Genomic DNA, 19,824 nt, shown 5'->3' on the forward strand with positions numbered 1-19,824 from the left:
CTAAACTATTTTCAATCAATTTTTATGTAGGATTGTATAACTTCTTTTCTAAATATACACTCTTTTTATATACTTATGAGATTTTAAAAAATTTACTTTACTGCAACAAAAATGGCGAGGACAAAGTTCCAATTCAATATTTCATATGAAGCTAAAGTACAGAGAATGGAGCGGCGGTGCATTGGCGAGAAGATTCGTACCCTAGACCTCTATTCCGTACCACATCTCAGGAGTCCCTTGCAGAACAATAGGAGAGTTACATCAGGGGTTTTCAGTACAGGATCAGGATGAGGCAACTTCCTGCGATCGGAGTTCCGCACGCAACCTCAAGTACTTTCCATCTCCACAACCTTTGTTTCTGTTCACCGCAGAGACCCATTCAGTGTTCATCCTTTCTTGTCTGCATGAACGATATGATGACCTTATAGTAAATAAGTGTGGAACACGCCAGATACATCAAAATGGTGGAGTATAATCAATCTGCAACTGGTGTTGAGATACTGATACCAGATTTAGAACTATGTTTATTTTGTATATAATTTGACCACTGCTCTTATCACTTAGGTGATAAAGAGCCTTACGAAGGTTCCAAGCAAGTCTGGGGGAGGAATGTACGCTATTTCGTTTCAAAAATAGTTTTTAGCATATAAAAAAGAAAACGACCAGAAGCTCATGAATTGAACTTTGAGTAAAAAGTGAAAACGTAATCTCTTCGTTTTATTTATAGGACTATTAACCACCAAATCGAAATCTCTTGTAAAGATGTGTCGAATTTTACTTAAAATAACAAATTTACAACCACGACATTATCTTCATTCGTCTTTCCTTTGTAAGAAATTCACAAAATATCAAAGCAACTAGTTGGAAGTGATCTTTGGTGTAAACCGGTAATTGGGGATATTGGAGTGACGTGTTCTCTATAACACTCTTTAATTGAGGAGAAAACGTGAAACCAGATATTAAACAACCGAAATCAAACTGCTATCTTGTATAACACCAATCATTATCGTAAACCGTCATATTGTCGAGGCCTATAACAACAGGAGAGAATCGAGCCGGTACGAGATATGCAAAAGAAGCAACCCACCAGTCCGGTCCGATGAAAGAAAGCCCACCGAGCGAGGAGGAAACACCGAATCGCCGTAAAACACCATCGTATAAAACACGTCCGGCTACAAAGTCAACACTTAACGTCGAGTAAAACGGCAGTAACAGTGATACTGATATCCGGAGTCCAGAGGGCCGCAGTCGTCAAATCTTTACGAGATTTCGATGGACTGGACCTGAATACATCACAGGTTCCCGTCCGATCGCCTCCACTTCTTTCGGGAAGGTGACAATAATTTTAAAACCGACTTTAAACACTTTTCGTCAATTAATTTCCATTGTGGTGTCTCAATAACTTTAACTGTCATGTACCGTAACTGTTAATGTCGTCTGAAGGCATAAACATTGTTGGCAAGTACATAATACGAATTTCAGTTTCAAATTAAAAAAAATTAACTCATGAAAAAACTGAAACAAATAAGGTTTATGTTATGTATATGTTTAACTCATTGGAATCTTGGATATATTTCTTTAAAAAATATGATAATTCTATTTCTTTACACAATGAACACATTTATTGAGCTATATTTGTAATACTTAAGAGAAATAATTCCGGCTATTAAGAATTTTTGGCTATTTGGCAAAGTATATTCTTAAGAAGTGTTGTGAAAGGTGATGTTACCAAAGATTTCCTGACGGAGAGCAAGGGAGAGGTGACATTCTGGAAATCGTGAGAGATGGGACGGTTAGTGACATATCATGTTATTGAGGAGATAAACCGAGGTCGCGAGGATGACGAGATATCTCGAAGAATCTGATCCAGATACCAGAGCAAAGCCATACTTAGTCCCCGTTACCAATAAGGCCTTGGCGACCTATTGCACAAATGCGGACTGAATCAGAAGCACATCTGTAGGTTTCTTGCCTTGTATACGCCAGTGTCCATATTTATGAAGAAATTTAATTGTGTATACAGGTGTATTCAGGAACACAATTTTATTACAACGACAGAATTATTATGATACATAATTTACAAATTAATGGAAACTTCTTTCACAATGTGAGACTCCAGTTGCGTGCTTGTGGCATTTGCAACATTTTATTACTTGTTTTTCATAATTTCCTCCATAATTTAGCACTTTATTTCAATATGGAATTATCACATTAACATTTTATCGTCATTCGTCACCCATCACTTTTTCCTCTTGGTAACTCGTTATTTTTATGAACAGGTATATTGTATACAAAAAGAAATCTCATTAGCAAGTTTCTCATAGTAAACTTACAGATGCATCAGAGATACGTTTTGTTCGACATTAGCTTTTTAATGTGTTTTTCCTTTAATGCTAAAGTACTCGTATATTTCTTACAAATTGTCTTGAATTGTACGAATATTTTTATGGAATATTGTTTGAGTAGTTTTAACGCTGAATACTTTGACTCTGATTCATTAGAAACCACAAATGTAATCAATAGTCGAAGGTCCAGCCTTGAGCACGTCCCGGTGTATTTACTCATCTCTGTCTTTTGTCGGCTGCTCAGCCAGGTCTCAGTGCTGCCAAACAACCGGTTTCCATTAGCCTAATGCCTGTTTAAGTCAATTTAAAAAATAAACATAGTCGCGACTGACAACAGAAATCAATTTTAAATCACTCTAAAATTTGGTGATGTTAAAGGACTGCATCATCCTCACATTATTGGCCGCTAAATTAAATCTTTTAATAAATAGTAGATATGTTACGAATATAAATTAAATAATGATAAATAATTATTTTTTATACAATTTACAATATTCCCCAACAAATGTTGAAAGCGAATTAAAAACCATTTCCATTAAAATAAAACAACATGAAAGAAGACACATTCAAAAATTCTTAATATAAAAGACATTTTCATTTCTTCCGCAATTTAATTTTTTGTTAAAAGCGCTTTCGCCGGTTAAGGGCATCATCTAACATTCATGTCGCATTTCCTCCCAATTGTGTAATTTAAAGTTCATTTCTTTACTTCCAGCTTTAGCATTACAAAAATTTCCACAACCCATTGTAAACTTCATGTTCAGATTTTAATCTTGGATAATTTTTACCCCAATAGGGTATTTTGATCTTTTCTTCAATCCATCCACTACAAATTGTTTCCTAGTTTGATAACCACAGGAAGGTCCTTAGCCAAAAGTTCTAACCGGAGGATCCGACTGAGGTTTTAAGAGCCCAAAAGTGTGTCACGATGGCCCGCACTTGTCAATTCCTGTGACGCGCTGCGCCGCGCCGTGACGCAAGGCCTGGCAAGGTCCGCTGTCCACGGTGAGCTCTGGCTGACATAACGCCATGCGTCCTCTTGCATCACAACTCCGCTCTGGGTTATCGACCATCTTCTTTACATAATGTGGACAGGGAGCATACTAAGGCGGTGGTAACTGGATCACTGTGGACGTGATGGCCTACTCAGTAGGTTATTGACCTGCATGTGGCACTGAGGGTGAAGACAATTTTAGTAGGTGATACTCTTGTCATGGAATGCAGTCAGTCTATTTTATACTATATGATATTTCATGATTATACTACATGATACTATACTACAGAGAGATTTTGTATGACTTCATTTGGAGACCGTCCTCTACACTAGTCCAAATGATATTCTTACGTAATTTAAGCACGAAAAGGTACTTGTGTGAATTCTTGGAGAGATGTGTTATATCAACCTCAGCAAGCATTAGAATTGCAGGTAATATGACACCAGCATTCTTAGACTGGTATATACAATCACAACATAATTGACTTGCCAACTGACTAATTATATGGTTGGAAGACTTATTACAAATTAAATTAAATTAATTAAAAATGTACAAAATTGAGACTGTTCGTTAAAATAGCTTGCTTTTATACTGTGTTTACATATGAACTATCATTTTATGTCCTTAAGTACAAGGTTCTTATAACAGAAGCCATAAAATGAGTAATGAGTGTTCACTTTTTTCTGGGATATAAATCCTTTTAATTGACAAACCCAACCAAGCGATCTCTGTGGGTTACATAAATAACGCAGTGTAGACCTTGAAGCTCTCGTGGTTTATGACTACGAATATAATCCTTTAAATTTATCTCAGTAACTGGGATATTTAGCCTAAACCTCTTTAAATATAAGCCAATCTCAGATTGTAACAAAACTGCACAGGCCACGTCTAGAGAATACGCATGAAAAACTTTTGATTATAAATTATTTCGTCTTTTCATTGCATAATGATCAAAATTCATCAAGAAATCAACGTTTGCCTCTTTCAAACATTATTGGCAACTATTATGAAATGATTTACCTATCTGTACTCTATTGTTTTTACAATATTGAGAACATGAGTTTCACGGAGAGGCCGATCGTCAGTCACTCACGCTGCAGCCAGCTCTGAGGGTCGATCCTCAAACCGGATGACAATTACTATTTCTCAAGGAGACAAGGGACAGTTACTTCTAGATTCCCTTCCGCTCTCATCCTATTCTCCGTCCGCGTCGAGTGATAGTCCGACAGTAAGTCAGGGCTGAACAAGCTCGTGTCATCAGAATGTCTTCTGTTTCCATAAAAGTAGCTGCTGTGACATAGTGCACTCACGCGTGACATACTTTCCTGATGCAGACGACAGACGCTGGGATTAACATACATTACCGGCCCATCAATGCCCGTCCAACTACGGAGACTGCGATTGTTTTCTAAACTACGTTCCAACTTACGTTTCCGTCGTAAATCTCCGACCGTACGTCTGTCTGTCTGTCAGAGAGAAACTCAAATTTGTTCCCTAGAACGAACTCGTACCCGGTAAAGGAAAGTGGGATGAACTCTGGCCTCGTGAGTAATCGAAGTCAGTTGTGGTTTCGTTATCGCGTTGTGTAGGTGTAATAAAGAAGGAAATGTCAGAATAGACGAATCGTTTCGATGTGTAACTATTGCAATTTTTTATCAATAAAAAGATAGTGTCGATGTAACAACAATTTGTTGTATTTAGGCCTACAGCGTTTTGCGGTTCCCCGCTGTGCTTTCTCGCACTGAAATGAAACCCGAAAGAAGTTAAAATTCAGTACTATGAGATCAAATAACAATATAGTCGTGATATACGACAGTAATAAAAGGAACTCTATAAGATAGCTGTTACAAAAGTATCGTTTACATCTCACCGAACGAAGGCCCTTTGAACCGGAGGACCTCCTTTCCCGCGGCATAAAAGTGTCAAAATGTTTTGGACCATTAACTGAATTTACATAAACAGGAGGAAATAAAAGTCCCCGCCGCTTCCCTCGTAAAATCGACAGCGAAAAGGCGACCCCTTCACCGATCTAAATTCGAGCATGGGAATTCGGTTTCACAAGGTGTTATTATTTCTCAACGGGAACACCTCGATCGGGTTTAAAGTTCAGAGAACCGGTCCAGTTTAAAATGAGTCACCGCCGACGGACGATGATTGATTCCGCTCAGTCCGATCGCCCATAGCGCACCGGCTCACTCCGAGTGTTCGCCCGCGCTGGTTAACTTGATTAGCACTATCTGTAACACTTTCTCCGCTGGTGTTAATTGGCTGACCGGGTTTACATACGACTCATCATTTCTCAGCTGACACTCCTGACCTGGGCTCGATTTCTCCTCGTGACGCTGCCGTTTCGTCCGTTGTCTTGTCTACGCCCGTCAAATGTTACTATTCGCGGTTACGCGATCGCTTCGAAAAACGCTCTATAGTTCACTTATATTCTTTGAGCTTTTACTTCATTACAATCCAAGCACCCAGCCGATATGTCTTCGTCATCCTATTGGTCTGTTAAACCATTTTCAATTAATGTCAATCAATCTGAACTCAATAACTAAATTTCAAGATGAATTCTTCCGGTTGACACAAGAGTATGTATTTCATTTCTATAGACGTTATTCGTATTAGTACCGACTGTATTTAATCAAAAGTTTCTTTAATGGGATGCTTACGTATCTTCGAGGTGGAGGCGGAACACAGCGGTAAAATATTATAACTTTATGTAACCGTACTTTTACCTCCTTATGTGTTCAGTTTTCTCGCCGTTTTGTCCTTACGTGTCTTCCTCGCAATAAAGCTCTCACTTAAAAAAATACTACAGTAGAAAATAATAAGTGTATTGTAATAATTCTTCCATTCATCGAGCGTAAAGTGATAATAAATTTCATAGGTTTATTGACATGTATTTGTCATAATTATGCTACAAACCTGCATTGATAAAAACAATCTTTAATTTTATTTTTGATAAGGCTTGAATAATATTTGTTTTATTTCAAGGCACTTAGCGTCAAGTGCATCTTTATAATGTTCACTCAGAAAATAAAAGTTATTTTCATATCTAAAACATTCCTCAAACGTTCTCTCACGATCTCACACAACACCCTGTAGAGTGTGATTGATAAATATTTAAAAGCTTTAAAAATTAAAAAAGAAAACAAATGTTGGGAGTCTTAACACAGTTAATTGTAGTGTTCCCTGTTTTAAAAATATTACTCTTAGACTGTAAAGTAGGCTATTGCATGACTCAACAATTTCTACATCAAAGACTAACCATATAAGTCCTTAATGAGATGAAAATAAACCCATAAAGTGTAATTTTTACAGTCCTGGATAATTGGCATTTTGTTTTCCAACAGAAAGAACTGAAAAATCTGTTATTTTATGTTTACTTACTCAATTGTCCTGACACCAAGATCTATTACTTAAGGTGTTAGTTATCTACATTTTTAGGAACTAAACTATTCATTTTATAACTTATCTCACCAGTTTCCGATGTATCTCATTTATTACTCCGATGTATTATTACACTATTTTTCGTTCACAACATGCCCCACTACAACTGCGAGATCAAACAAAACTTTAAACATTACCACAGAAATAAATTTAAAAAATAAACAACATATGTACAAATTTTAATTTTTTTTTGAAAATATATGATGGGAACGTGGGCAGGTACTTTTGATCAAACAGGGCATTTTAAGTATATAAGCCAATTACTTGTGACGGAGTAGGCCTGAAATAAAATAAAATAACAAGAAACATTGTAGGATTTAATATTCACTAATACATCGAAACCGTGTTTAAAAAATAGTACTTTTAATCGACATGTTTTCCTTTGATATGATATACAATAATATGCATTAATATAACGAATTGAAATAAGGCAGATATTGCAAAATATAGGAAACCATTTATAACCATATATATATATATATATATATATATATATATATATATATATATATATATACAGTAAAACTTATTCAAGGTATATATATATATATACCTTGAATAAGTTTTACTGTATCAGCCAGTTATTTTTATACATCAGATGTTCATACATGTTAAAATACTGCCTTAGGCATTAAGAGTTTTACGGAATCCAGTTACTACTGCTCTTCAAATTTTATTGCCGTTAACTCAATTTACTGAGTATACGAAAATGATTAACTCCTTGATAAGACCTTTAATGGTTTGTGTGAGATATAAACAATCCCCCGGAACGAACTAGAAGCATTCTGGGATGAAACCACTAACGTAAATTCCTGAAAAGAAAACACTGACCTGTAGGGCAACTGGATGGCAATAAAGTGGTTAATGACGCTAGAATAAGACACGAGCAAACTTTATGGTAAACTGAACTTCACTACTTATTATCCATCAAATAGTGTAACAGGTATAAAACTTTGTTTTACTGCGAACTGCAGATAGATTTATCCTCCTATTTACGTCAGTGCAAATAGGCTAACAAGGATTGAGTGATGTACTCTGAGCTCTTTCACAGTTGACGATAGTTACAGCTCACTCGGTAAACACGTAGCCTCCCAGAGGTCATGACGTGTTAATTCCTGGTCTGACTGAGTGTACCCGAACCCATCCCAAAACGTCTAAAGATAAGATTTGTTAATTTATTTTTTACGCTCACCTAATTGTCTAATGGTATTTTATCCTGTATAAATGAACTTAGGTTTTTTGGAGCATTATGTATATGTTCCAGAAAATTATGGGCGTAAATACTTTTGGGTAAAAGTCTTTGTAAATGTATTATAGATTCTACAACTATGGACTCTTGCTAGAAAATAATACGCAAGTGCGTACAAATCAGTCAAGATTCGCTATACAATTTATTGTTAAGATAGGATTTTTCCATATGAATGTTCTTAACTCCAAGGAAAGAGTAGGAGGTTGGAGGTTTCTGCTGAGTACCGAGTTGATTTGGTGCTCCAAGACCAAATAGGAAACACTCAGGAACTTAGTTTTGGATGTTGATTTCACAGGCATAGTCCAGATTGATTGTTCATTGTTAGTATAAACCACATAATAATTGTATGACTGTTATTTAATGCCTTCAAAAGGCGTTACCTACGTTTGTCAGTCTACGTCCAAATACTTGGAGAGCATTAACTATTGTTTTAAAATTAAACTTGTAAGCTAACAATTAGTAATTAGTTACTGGAGAGAAAAATATGGAAGAGCCGGTGGTTTCCAAGCGTAATCAATTATTACATACCTAATATACGCCTAGTTGTTCTCAGGTCTACTAAACAAACTAACATTTGTAATAAATTTTGAATTTTGATTTAAGATTAACCTTTGTAGAAAAGATTGTAATAATCTACTAAAATACGTTGCAATATTTCATAACCATTATTCTAGACGGAACATTAAGAAACTACCATAAAATAAATCAACACCGCTCCGTGGATATGTTTTTGTCCAAACTTTTTCATAAACAAGGACATACAAATTCTAAATTGTAACTGATAGACACAAAGATGATCGCGTGGACGTCCCTATCGTCCTGTAGGACTTGGGTGGTCAAGTACGAGCACTATGATCTTGTAGTCCAGGTTGTAAAGGTATTATCACCCACTTGCAGGCCTGAGACTCCTACGCCAACAGGCCCAGCGTGAGGCGGACAATGGCTCCACTACAGCGCGGTACCAGACAGCAATGAAGAACGGGTTATATTTGCACATTTCCCGGATTGGAAGGTGCTAATCAGGCTGTTTCTACTCTCGGTTTCTGTTAGATTTATACCGCTCTCAGTTCTGGGAACGTGTTTACAACGTTTTTCCCCGTAACGTTTCTTATACGTACTTAGTGTTTCAAGTACTTTCTTGTTAGTGCAGAAAGTTCTCAGGACGTGAATAAGGGGATGAGTCAATTTTCCAAGAGAAGGCGGTATGAAAAACCGTGCAAACAATCAGCTCTAATACAACAGAGATTACAAATCAGATTGTACAATGATTGAAGAAATCTGATATTTTTTGAGAATTTGTTGATAACAATTGAATAAAACAAAATAAATTACACATTCGTTTTAAGATTGTCGTGTTTCTCTTTCTTAGAGAATTGTTTCATTTACAAATTTACTGTATTCAAATGGGTATTCTTAAATAAATGCTGATAATATTCTTCAGTATTACTCTGAATGTATTTCACAATTACTGGTCTGTTTGAAATGAAATCACCTTTAAAGAAATAGCGTATAAGAAGGCACAAAAGGCGATAAAAGGAACATCAACTCATAGATTGAACACGTGTTTTGTTTGTAGTTTCTACTATTATCGTATCTTCATTTTATCAATAGTAAAGTACAGATGAACGAATGTAATTGAAATTGGATCACTTCGTTCCAACTATAACATGTTCGAATTGGGTATTGACCCTAATTAATCCATTAGGTAGGTCTTACTTAAATATGACTTTATATATTATTCTTTTTAATATATGCGACCTTTTAATGTGATGAGTGTTCAATGTTTTTAATTTTACAACAATTTTAAAGTAATCTTAATTTTTTCTGTTTCAGTCATTCTTTGGGCGGACGTACAACAACCTGAGTTCTATTTCCGAGTGCAAGAACAACGGCGAGTGTGTAATAAACAAGAAGAACCGCACTTCCTGCAAGGCCTGCAGGCTCCGCAAATGTCTTCAAGTGGGAATGTCAAAGAGTGGTTCTCGTTACGGTAGGAGGTCCAACTGGTTCAAGATTCACTGTCTGCTGCAAGAGCAGAGTTCCTCTGGAGCGACGCCTAACCAAGCGCTGTTAGGCAGCAACGGCAGCGGCTTCTACCCGGGACTCTGGCACCCGAGTCATCTCCTAACGTCCGAAAATTACTTGCAAGCGAGGATCAATGGATTCCCCGCCGGACAGAAAGATGACATAAAAAAGGAGGAGAACAGACATTCGTCCACAGATGATTCTGGTGGATCTTCGATGGAAGATGTAGAGGAGGACGCTATTTCAAGGTCAGGGAGCGTGTTGAGCTTCATGTGGCCTCCTTCTTCCCACAAAACACCATCACCCTTTAGTGAAAAAGAATCACCTAGTATACAAAGTCAGAAAATACCTTGCACGATGCCTTCATCACCTCTCGGCGTCTCCACACACCCCGCCTTCCCATCCCCTCTCAACCCTAACATCCTGTCCCTGCCTTACCTTACAGCCCAAGTGAGACACTCCTACCCGTTTCCCGCCACAAGACCCGGGCTGACTCCTGCCTCCGGCCATCCTATGCAGCTTGACCACATCCCCCCACCCTCTTGGCCTCATAGGACCGGCGGAGATCTCCTCCTCTACAGCCCAGCGCCCGGAGGCATTCCCTTAGAGCAAGAAGAGCCTATAGACCTCTCCGTTAAATCCACATCAACGACGCCTGCTCTGACGCCACCCTGCGCCTCGCCAGATCACAGGCGCCGTTCTGATGATGAGGAAGGAACGCTGAAGGAAGGAAGAACCACACCGCTAGATCTTACTAAGAGATCACCAGAATTATCAATGGAACTACCAAGAGAGAATTTTGTTAGTTGAACCTCATCTTTAGATGTTAAATAATCTGACAAGACCATATTTCATGTGATTGAGACAGAAAATTATGTTTAAAAATCAATGTTAAGTATTTAACTGTATAATGTTCTGATAGTGCCCCAAAAAATCTTGTTTACCGTTTTTTAAACAATCATGATTGTAGCAAATAAAAATGTATTTTATATTATAACGATAATTCAACAAGTGAGCAAAAGTAGTGATAAAGTAAACTCTAAAGTTTTTTTGCAAAGGTGATAACACTGATAAATCGCAAATGTACGAATAAAAAATGTCACCAGATTTGAGGAAAATAATATAATATTATAGTCATAGCAAATAGTATTAAGTACTGAAAGAAACTCAATGCAGTGTTTGATGTGAAACTATATCTTGATGGTAATCCAGATATCTCGAAAACTCAAACGTTTTTCTTTATAAAATATGCGCAGATGTTAGTTTCACTTGTGGTGGATCGTGTTCTTTTTTAAAGTACTCCCGCGATATTGAGACTTACTGGCCGCTAAATCAGCAGATTATTCATTAAACTGGTTGTATCACGACGAAATGAAAATTCCAGGTGAATCATATTACTAGAGATACCAAAAATAACAGGGGTCATCAATCGAACCCGGCCCAGCCCACGTAGAGAAACAGGGTGCCGTAATGTCTTACCTCTGACCCCTCCGACACTGACAAATGCCAAAGGCGTTGTAGAAAGTGTCTCACAGGTTGCGAGCGTATCCATAACCCCGGTTCCATCGTCTTCTGTACCGGCACATGAATTATTTATCAGCGCGAAGGAGTTAGATTCGACATTGAACCCACATACTCTATTTGGCTACCAAAACGAATGTCTTGATTTGAAAATATGCCATTCAAGCGTGTCATTTAAAATGAAATTGGTCGAAACATTGTTCTTCATTGACAGCTGTAGATTTACAAAAACTACACGGCACCTTAAATTCGATTTGGTCGGTAAAAGGCTTTCATAATTACGTAGTAGCATTGTAATGTAGTTCGCGTTGAACAGATTTACATCAAATTAAGCGGACTAAATCTACTCAGTAAGTATATCACAACTTGTTGGGCGGTCGCCAGTTGGTTATGCAATATTTTTTATCGATAAGCAGTCAGTGATGGAAAGTATTACAGTATTTATTCCCAAGGCTGGAACACTTCACGCTTGATGTTTTAAATTATTCGTATAACCGTTCATCATATTCCTTATTAAAGCAAACCGTACCGTTATCACGTTTTCTATCCAGTTTGCTGTAACTACCACCTAATAGAATATCGGTTTCCAATCTTCGCCGGTAATACACACTATAACGGCAACGTACGCGCAAACACCGAGTGGCTAAAGGTTAATGAAGCGGGTAAGCGCGGCTGAAGGGACGGTTGTTCAATTACAGTGCGGTTTTTAACCGGGCGCTGGGGGCGGGGATAGGACGAGCCACACAGGGGGTTTTACGATAACGTTTGCCTCACAGCGTCTACTAAAATATTCCGCCACGTTGTGTACTCTATTTTAGCAAATGAGTCAGGATTTCCAATTCAATACTGAAGGATTCAGATCGTGCGCATTCATACAAATGGCCTGAAAAACTAAAATTCTACAAGTATAAAATAATTTCCACCTTAATTCCTTGTAAAAATGTGCTTCGGTTTAAAAGTTTGAAGGCCAGGACTTTATGTTGCGAAATGAACGAAAATATTGTTACAGTGCCAAAACTTTCTATAAGCAAATTACAATACTAACATTAGCTTAAACATTAGTGTCATACACGATATAGAAATATATAAAATGTTTTATAACTTTTATTAGCTAGCGATGATTAAATCTATTAACCTCTATCTAGATTTTTAGAACCACTCAATTTAGTTAAACTAGTCGACGATAAAATTAAAATATTGTGACATCAATAGAGACCGATGGCGAACTTAATCGAATCGACATGGAGATCCCTATGGTTCCCACGTGTTTGAAAGTCAATCGAACCACATGTATATGTGCAGAGGGAGGGGAGCAGAATCATCGGAATTTTACGGGTGGGAGCAGCCTCCGGCGAGAGACGACCGCGACCGGTGACTCGGGAGATGCTCTCCCTTTACGACCCCAGCGCCGCGCCGTCCTCACTTGCTTTCTCCCGCGCGGTACGGCACACACGCGGTTTCTCCTCGATAAATTAAAAGACGCGTTGTTGTGTTGTGCACTTTCATCTTCGGTTCGCACGGGACGGATTGGGTAGGGTACTGAGAAACGATGACGTAGACGAAAACACGTCTTGTCACGTCAGCCGATAGGTAATGGGCGTGACAAGAGACTACAATTTTAAAGCCTCTATGTTTTATTCAGTTTGTTAAAGTGTCGTTTGTTACGGCAATTTAAAATCCAACGTGCCATTTTAGAGGTTATGGATAGGAATGGAGTTCGTGGCACACGGCTTGTCGAGCTCTGTATGTAACCTACCAACGTGTGTCACCACGAGGAAATGTTATAACGGGTGTGAACTTCAAATTTATATTTTTTATCTCCATTCATTGATTTCTAGGGAGGAGTGGGCCTATTTATTGACCTATCTATATTCCGATCCATTTGGTCATAGGATTTGCGTGAATGTCCCAAACAGAATGAATACAGTGACAAAAAGTATTTGAAAATGCCCTACTCAAACCCTTCTAAAATCCGATATTTAGAACGTGTGGCTACCGGCTCTTCTAATCACAAAGCTTTGAGTTATAGTACTGTATTTTACACATGAGTTTTACACAATTTATTTCTTTAATAAAGCATTCTACGAAAATAACATTTGCCACAAATTGAAAATTTGTATTGAATTGCTACTAAGGTGCTACTAGGTTTATGAAAGATGTGTATTATATTCTTTTTGCTATTTAAGGATACGAAAACAATTAATTCCTACGAATTGATCCTGTTTAATAAGTCGATCATTGAATATACTTGTATTATATTATATAACTATAAAGCTATATTTTTAATTAATAACATTGCTATTTTTGGCAAAGTGATCTTTTCAAGTCTTTGGAATACGTTTCGTCGTCTGAAATATTATTTACCCTATACATTTACTATTACTTAAATATTATTATAACTTTGTAGGCGTACATGTTCTGTCACGGGGTTCTTACTCAATTATGGTGTTAACTGTATTATACAAAGTTTAAAATTTCTCTTAAAAATTAAATTCCCTCATCGTACGTAAAGCTCGCTTATTTGTAGCCACCACGTTTGATTATTTATTAGTGGTTGCGAATTTTAACTGAACGTTTTCACCCTTTCGCTGCCGACTGCTATTCTCGTGCCGACCTTGCAAGTGAGTCACTCGGCGTGCACGAGGCTCCACAATCCGATCAGGAGAGGAAGTGACTATATCAAACAGATCGGCTGGTGGCAATGTTGAGTGCGTCACCTTTAGTATCAGGTTGTTTATTATTGTTTATGCCCGGCTCGACGGCTGACGTAGACTCTGTACACGCGAGTCTATTGTTACACCTACCTGTTTGTTCAGACTGGTTTTTAATCACTTCAACTCTGCATTGAGTAAACTTTCTGCAATGTTTAATTATATACCTACTAATAATAGGTGTTTACAAACTACCAGTATTGGTACTCGTAGGGTTTATACCAAATATTTTACTTAGTTGTTATAAATTAAAAAAAATAGATTACCCTTCAAAACTAAAATATTAATCTATTCATAGCTAACTGATTATTTTATCTGGATAAACTTACGTCATTTATCACAAAAGCCTGTGTTTCCTGATACATATATATTTTTTTAAGTATTTATGTAACTATTTAGGTATTAAATACCTTATATTTTTTTCTCGTATGGTTTTACGCTTTATTCACTTTGAATATAATTTAAAATGTAGTGGTTAAAACGGATACGAGTAATTTCCAGAATTATTTCATAATATATTTCAGAAATTGTGTTAGGTGAATAATTAAACTCACTATGTATTCTTAAAATGGGTGTACCAGAAAACCATTTTTTTCAATAGTTTGTCCTTTAAAGCACTTTGAAAAATTTTAATGATTTTAGTTTACGTTTCATAGTAATGTTTATGTTGAAGTTACGCATAAAAGGCCCACAATTTTTTAATTTAGTTTTAACATTACATATCTACATATCTTTATCTATAAATTATTAAGTAAGACTTATGAGATTCATTAGTGCCTCTGCAGCAGTTAAATCCCTTTATTCAAGGCGACTTTGTTTTGAAGTAACCCGATGGTGTCTGTTAGTTTTATCCAGTGTTCTTAGCTCAATATACGAGCTCGTATTTAATTGACACTGCGTTCATGGATGGACTTATATGAAGGGAGAACTACTTTTTCCTACCGATAAATGGTTTAAAACAAGTTTACGTGGAATGTTGTGATTACTATTATCATTTTGTTACGTTGTATTGGACAATTATGTAACATACGTGTGTATATTAGTCAAGTGTATATAGTTATAAATCCGGCGGTATTTATTGTAATGTAAGACTGTACGTTTTAAGGCCAGTTTCAAGTCATACTTTGTTTGCTTTCTTGTTGATTTTGTGTGCTTTGCGTTAGTGAATTACGTATTTTGTATAAATATTTTATAAATAACATACGTTTTGAAATATGCAGTAGTCATTTATTGAGTTCCATTCCTCCATGTATTACTTGATCTAAGATTTTCGTATTTATAGTAAACATTTTCTAGTGTTTCTACGACATTTCTTCTTACTTTTATAAAATATTTTATCCATTTTGTTGTTGTTTATCTTTAACATCATGTTGGTAGAGTTTAAGCAGAGTCTTTTGGTGTCAGGAAAGTATTTACCTACTGTTTATATAATCTTAAAATAAAAATATGAAGAACGTTTCTGACTAAATTCTTCAGATACTACGTGAATTATTTCATACTATCGACAATGTATTATTAATTCTTATAGTATCAAAATACAGCTTTAGAACAAAACAGAAATATTTTAGGTGTTTATTATGGAAGAATTATGTATTCTTTTGATGGCACGTGTTTAATTGCGCAACACACGACGTAAAGTGTAAAATATCAAATTTTATCTTCCATCTGCTGTGTGTTAACTGCTGTATGGTAATTTTCTGTAAAATATTTGCCAAATGTTTCAAAACTCCTGTATAAACAAAGCTTATATTCGTTTTTCAACCCAACCGGACCCAGTGTGCCAATGGTTCTTTGCATTGAACCGATCTTAACCAAATATGACTCAGTGACTCTATAAGTTAATCTCAATATCAAAAGTGTATTTTAATATAGTATGATTAAGAGCTCCAAGATAGTTTCAATGAATCGAATGGCTGTTCTTAATTTCTTATTATTACACGGATGATACTCAAATTTGGCTTGGGTATTCAATAATTTATTATACTAAGGGTGTGCCTTACTCTAGTGCGGAAGTCTAAATACATATCTAGGTGAGTAATAATAATGATCTTATTACTCGAGTAATAAATACGACATTACGATAAATTTCTTACTTAGGAAAAATTTCTTTATCTATTTCAGTGGAAACACCAGGTTGTATGATGGATTATACAATGCAAATTTACTCTCGACTCTTGAACTTTTAGCGTTTTACGAGGAATGATGGGTAATAGAAGTATAATTTAAGGAGCACCTTATAGTCAGACATTAAAACAGTAAAGGTGAGGATATAAATATTTTTTCAGAATGTACATGAAAGAGTACGGGAATGACACGTTTGTAATTTATAGAACATTTTATTGCTGCAAGAAAAGTACTAAAGACTCTGAAAATATATTTCCTTAATAGTTAGTTTATTTGAGTCAAAATCATTACAAAACGTGCCAGTAATAAAGCTTGACTAATGTACATTCTGTTAATAATTTTTATCTTCAGCCGTTTATATTTTGGCTTGGTTAACTTTCCTACTTTAAATATCTATAGCTCCTCGTGGGAAGAAAAAAAGTCAACCTGTGCTGTCTTCAGATAGTTAAATTATGATTTTAACATTTTTTTAAATCCCAACCAAATACTTAATACTTGATGATCCTCAAGTCAGATCCAGGTATTATACAACTGTATATGACCACCCGGCGGGCGTAGCGGCTGGAACGACATTAGTTAATATTATATTGTTCAGTTTATTCTTTATAATTTTTACTAAGAGTTTGTGGCTACGATAAGCACAAACGGCAATAACGGCTCCGTTAAATTCAACTCCCACTCTCAGTACGATGTTACCAAAAAATTTTAATAATGGCCATCTTATGGTATAGTCTAAGATAGCATAGGGCCAACTAACATTTACGAATGTTACCTTGTTAAATATATGTTTAATTGGTTTGCTCATATCCCTTACTTCGTACCAATGATATCCAAAATTCTTGTTCCTTGAAACCAAATTCAGTACAATACCCAGGCGTGGTGAGTTAAATAGTAAACTTGAGTTAAACCGTACAACAATGTTACATTTTTCCATTCCTATTTTTTGGTTCCACACTTTTGGAAGGTACCTCGTTATAATATTAGTGGTACTTTACACACCTTTGGGTTTGGTCTACTTAGTAAACGACTAAAATAAACGAATAGACGAGATCCACTTATGGGTGGTTCCGACTCTTGGTGATCCCCAGTCGGACAGTAACTCTCGGAGCCCGGCGGGTTGCCAAAGGGTCGTTAAATAGCCGAAACAGGTCGAGACTCCCCTTATGGATTTCTGATTGGTCGGAAGTCGGATGATCGAGTTTTAATCGTGGAGTACAGCAGCACAGCGAACTGATCTAGTTTAGACTGGGCCCCGTGTTAACTTGCTGATGGGGATTTAACCACTGGCAGCTTCCTGTACCTGTCCGTCTGTCTATCTGCCTCTGAGTAATCTCCCGTCACTTTCTACTTACTCTACCCACTGTAAAATTATCATCACATTGATCCTAGAGATTTCTCCGTACCATGTGCAAAAGCATTGTTTAGGCAAACAATAAATAACTACGCAAATAAATAATTTATACACACTTTCTAATCTAATCTGTATATTTATTCGTTTCACTATAGTCATAAAAGTAGGAATTGTGCTTATTTGAAGGTAAATATAAAAATTTCTAAAAACTTAATTTATTGGTTTTTAAAGCACAAAGGTAGTAGTACACGTGGTGTAGTAAAGCAAAATATTTGTAACTTTCAAGCCCAATAATATCTGTCTAAAAATAAAAACCATACAGATGAATACATTTTTTAGCGACACCAAAATAAGTTTCTATGTACATATAAAAGGCAAAGCCCTCACCCACGCCTTACTAACTCTCCGATATCTGACATCCCAGAATGTTTGAAAATGTTGCACACATATGCCTCATGATTTAGATAAAATCTACGGTATTTAAAAAAATATTACCTTCCATAGGGGTTGAAATGAGGTTACAGCCCCTGGAAGAGCTGTTTTATTTTGTTTTTTTTCCCTCCTCCCAGTGTTCTTAAAAGATGAAATTTGCCACACTCCTGTATACAATCTTAACAGAAAAAAATGGATAGTTCATGAAGATATAATCTTCCATAGAGGCTGAAATAGAGTGCCTACCCCTATAGGAACTATATGTTTGTTTTTAAACTTTCTAATGTACTAGAATAATGAAATTTGACATACGTATGTATTGTGCTCCTAACATACTACCAGCACATGAGCGGACGTATCTTAGACCGGAAGTAGATCCAAAAGGCCAGAAATAATCACTTTTTGACCAAAGTAGGGTTTTATTACCTACAGATGATATATTTTCATCATCAGGATAACAACGAAAATTACAGGATTTTGACCACAGTAGATTTAACGGAACAAGGCAATGCCTCCAATTGTGTAGGTAATTCCTTAAACCGGAAGTAGATTATGTTAAATGACTTTTCAGAACTTTGTACTGGTATGTTTGAATTGTCATGGGCGGCGCAAGAATGCAAATACTACAATGCCTAGAAAATACCTTACACCGTAAGTGAATTACAATGAACGGAAGTAGTCGCTTTTTCACCAAACATATTATATATTTTCTTAATCGGAGCAACAATTCAAATGATACTGGATTATTCAACATGATAATTGAAGCCTGATAAATGCAACAATAGTAGTCAATTTATGGACTTCTTACAAATAATTCCAATAGATGTTCATAAAAACTTTAGGCCTTAAAATGATAAAGGTAAGATCATTAGACATATAGTATAATAAACAGGACCTTAAAAACTTAGATGTAATTACCAAGTATTTTAAATTTGCATTATAATAATGAATAACCCAAAATTTAGTACGGTTAAAAGTAACGTTTACCGTAAATATTAGACAACGAATGAACACAAGTACATAACATACATAAGATGCGTGTTAAAAGGACCATCACTATTTCTAAATGCATACTAAGGAGCACTTCTGTTCGCAACGCGGGCCGTATAAATTCATGTTTCTTTGACTTCAGAATAAAACAATAAATATTTTTTCGCGCTTGCATCACAAATTGTTAGAATGTTCAATGATTTTCCTGTAAGATTAAAGAAAATTACCAATTCACTGCATTCACAGCTTTTTTGAACACCTTTTGGTGTGCGAGAGACTGCTTACTAGGCACTTATGTGAACCATATATACAGGAGCAGGTATGTTGTTCGTAGGTAGGCATGTTTCAGAATTAGTTTGTATGGATTGGCAATGTGTAAAACCGATTTCGCAGTGCAATGGAGTAATATAATTATTCTTTAAATTAAGAATATTAATAATTTATTTTTTATTTGGTATCTAAATATAAACCAAAATGTCATCTCATATTATAACTTTACACTCTGTTGTATTTTAAGCTGTGGTGATTCTACACAACCACCCCCGATATATCAATATGACATTGAACATTTGTGCTAGTTAGAAGTATAAAATGGAAATCTGCTGAAATAACTGAGCAGCATATTCAATATCAT

At 36.1% G+C, this 19,824-nt stretch overlaps 1 protein-coding gene across 3 annotated transcripts in view; it reads left to right on the forward strand.

Moving 5' to 3' along the window:
- Nucleotides 1-15,508, forward strand: part of LOC124354119 (protein embryonic gonad-like) — a 53,926-nt gene extending 38,418 nt beyond the window's left edge. For all 3 annotated transcript variants that reach the window (XM_046804340.1, XM_046804341.1, XM_046804342.1), the window contains one exon: nt 9,870-15,508. In XM_046804340.1, coding sequence (XP_046660296.1) covers nt 9,870-10,871 — 1,002 coding nt within the window. In that variant the 3' untranslated portion in view covers nt 10,872-15,508. The remainder of the gene's footprint in view (nt 1-9,869) is intronic.
- Nucleotides 15,509-19,824: the final 4,316 nt, after the last annotated feature.

Source organism: Homalodisca vitripennis, chromosome 2 (genome assembly GCF_021130785.1).
Source record: "Homalodisca vitripennis isolate AUS2020 chromosome 2, UT_GWSS_2.1, whole genome shotgun sequence".
In the NCBI taxonomy this organism is placed as follows: domain Eukaryota; kingdom Metazoa; phylum Arthropoda; class Insecta; order Hemiptera; family Cicadellidae; genus Homalodisca; species Homalodisca vitripennis.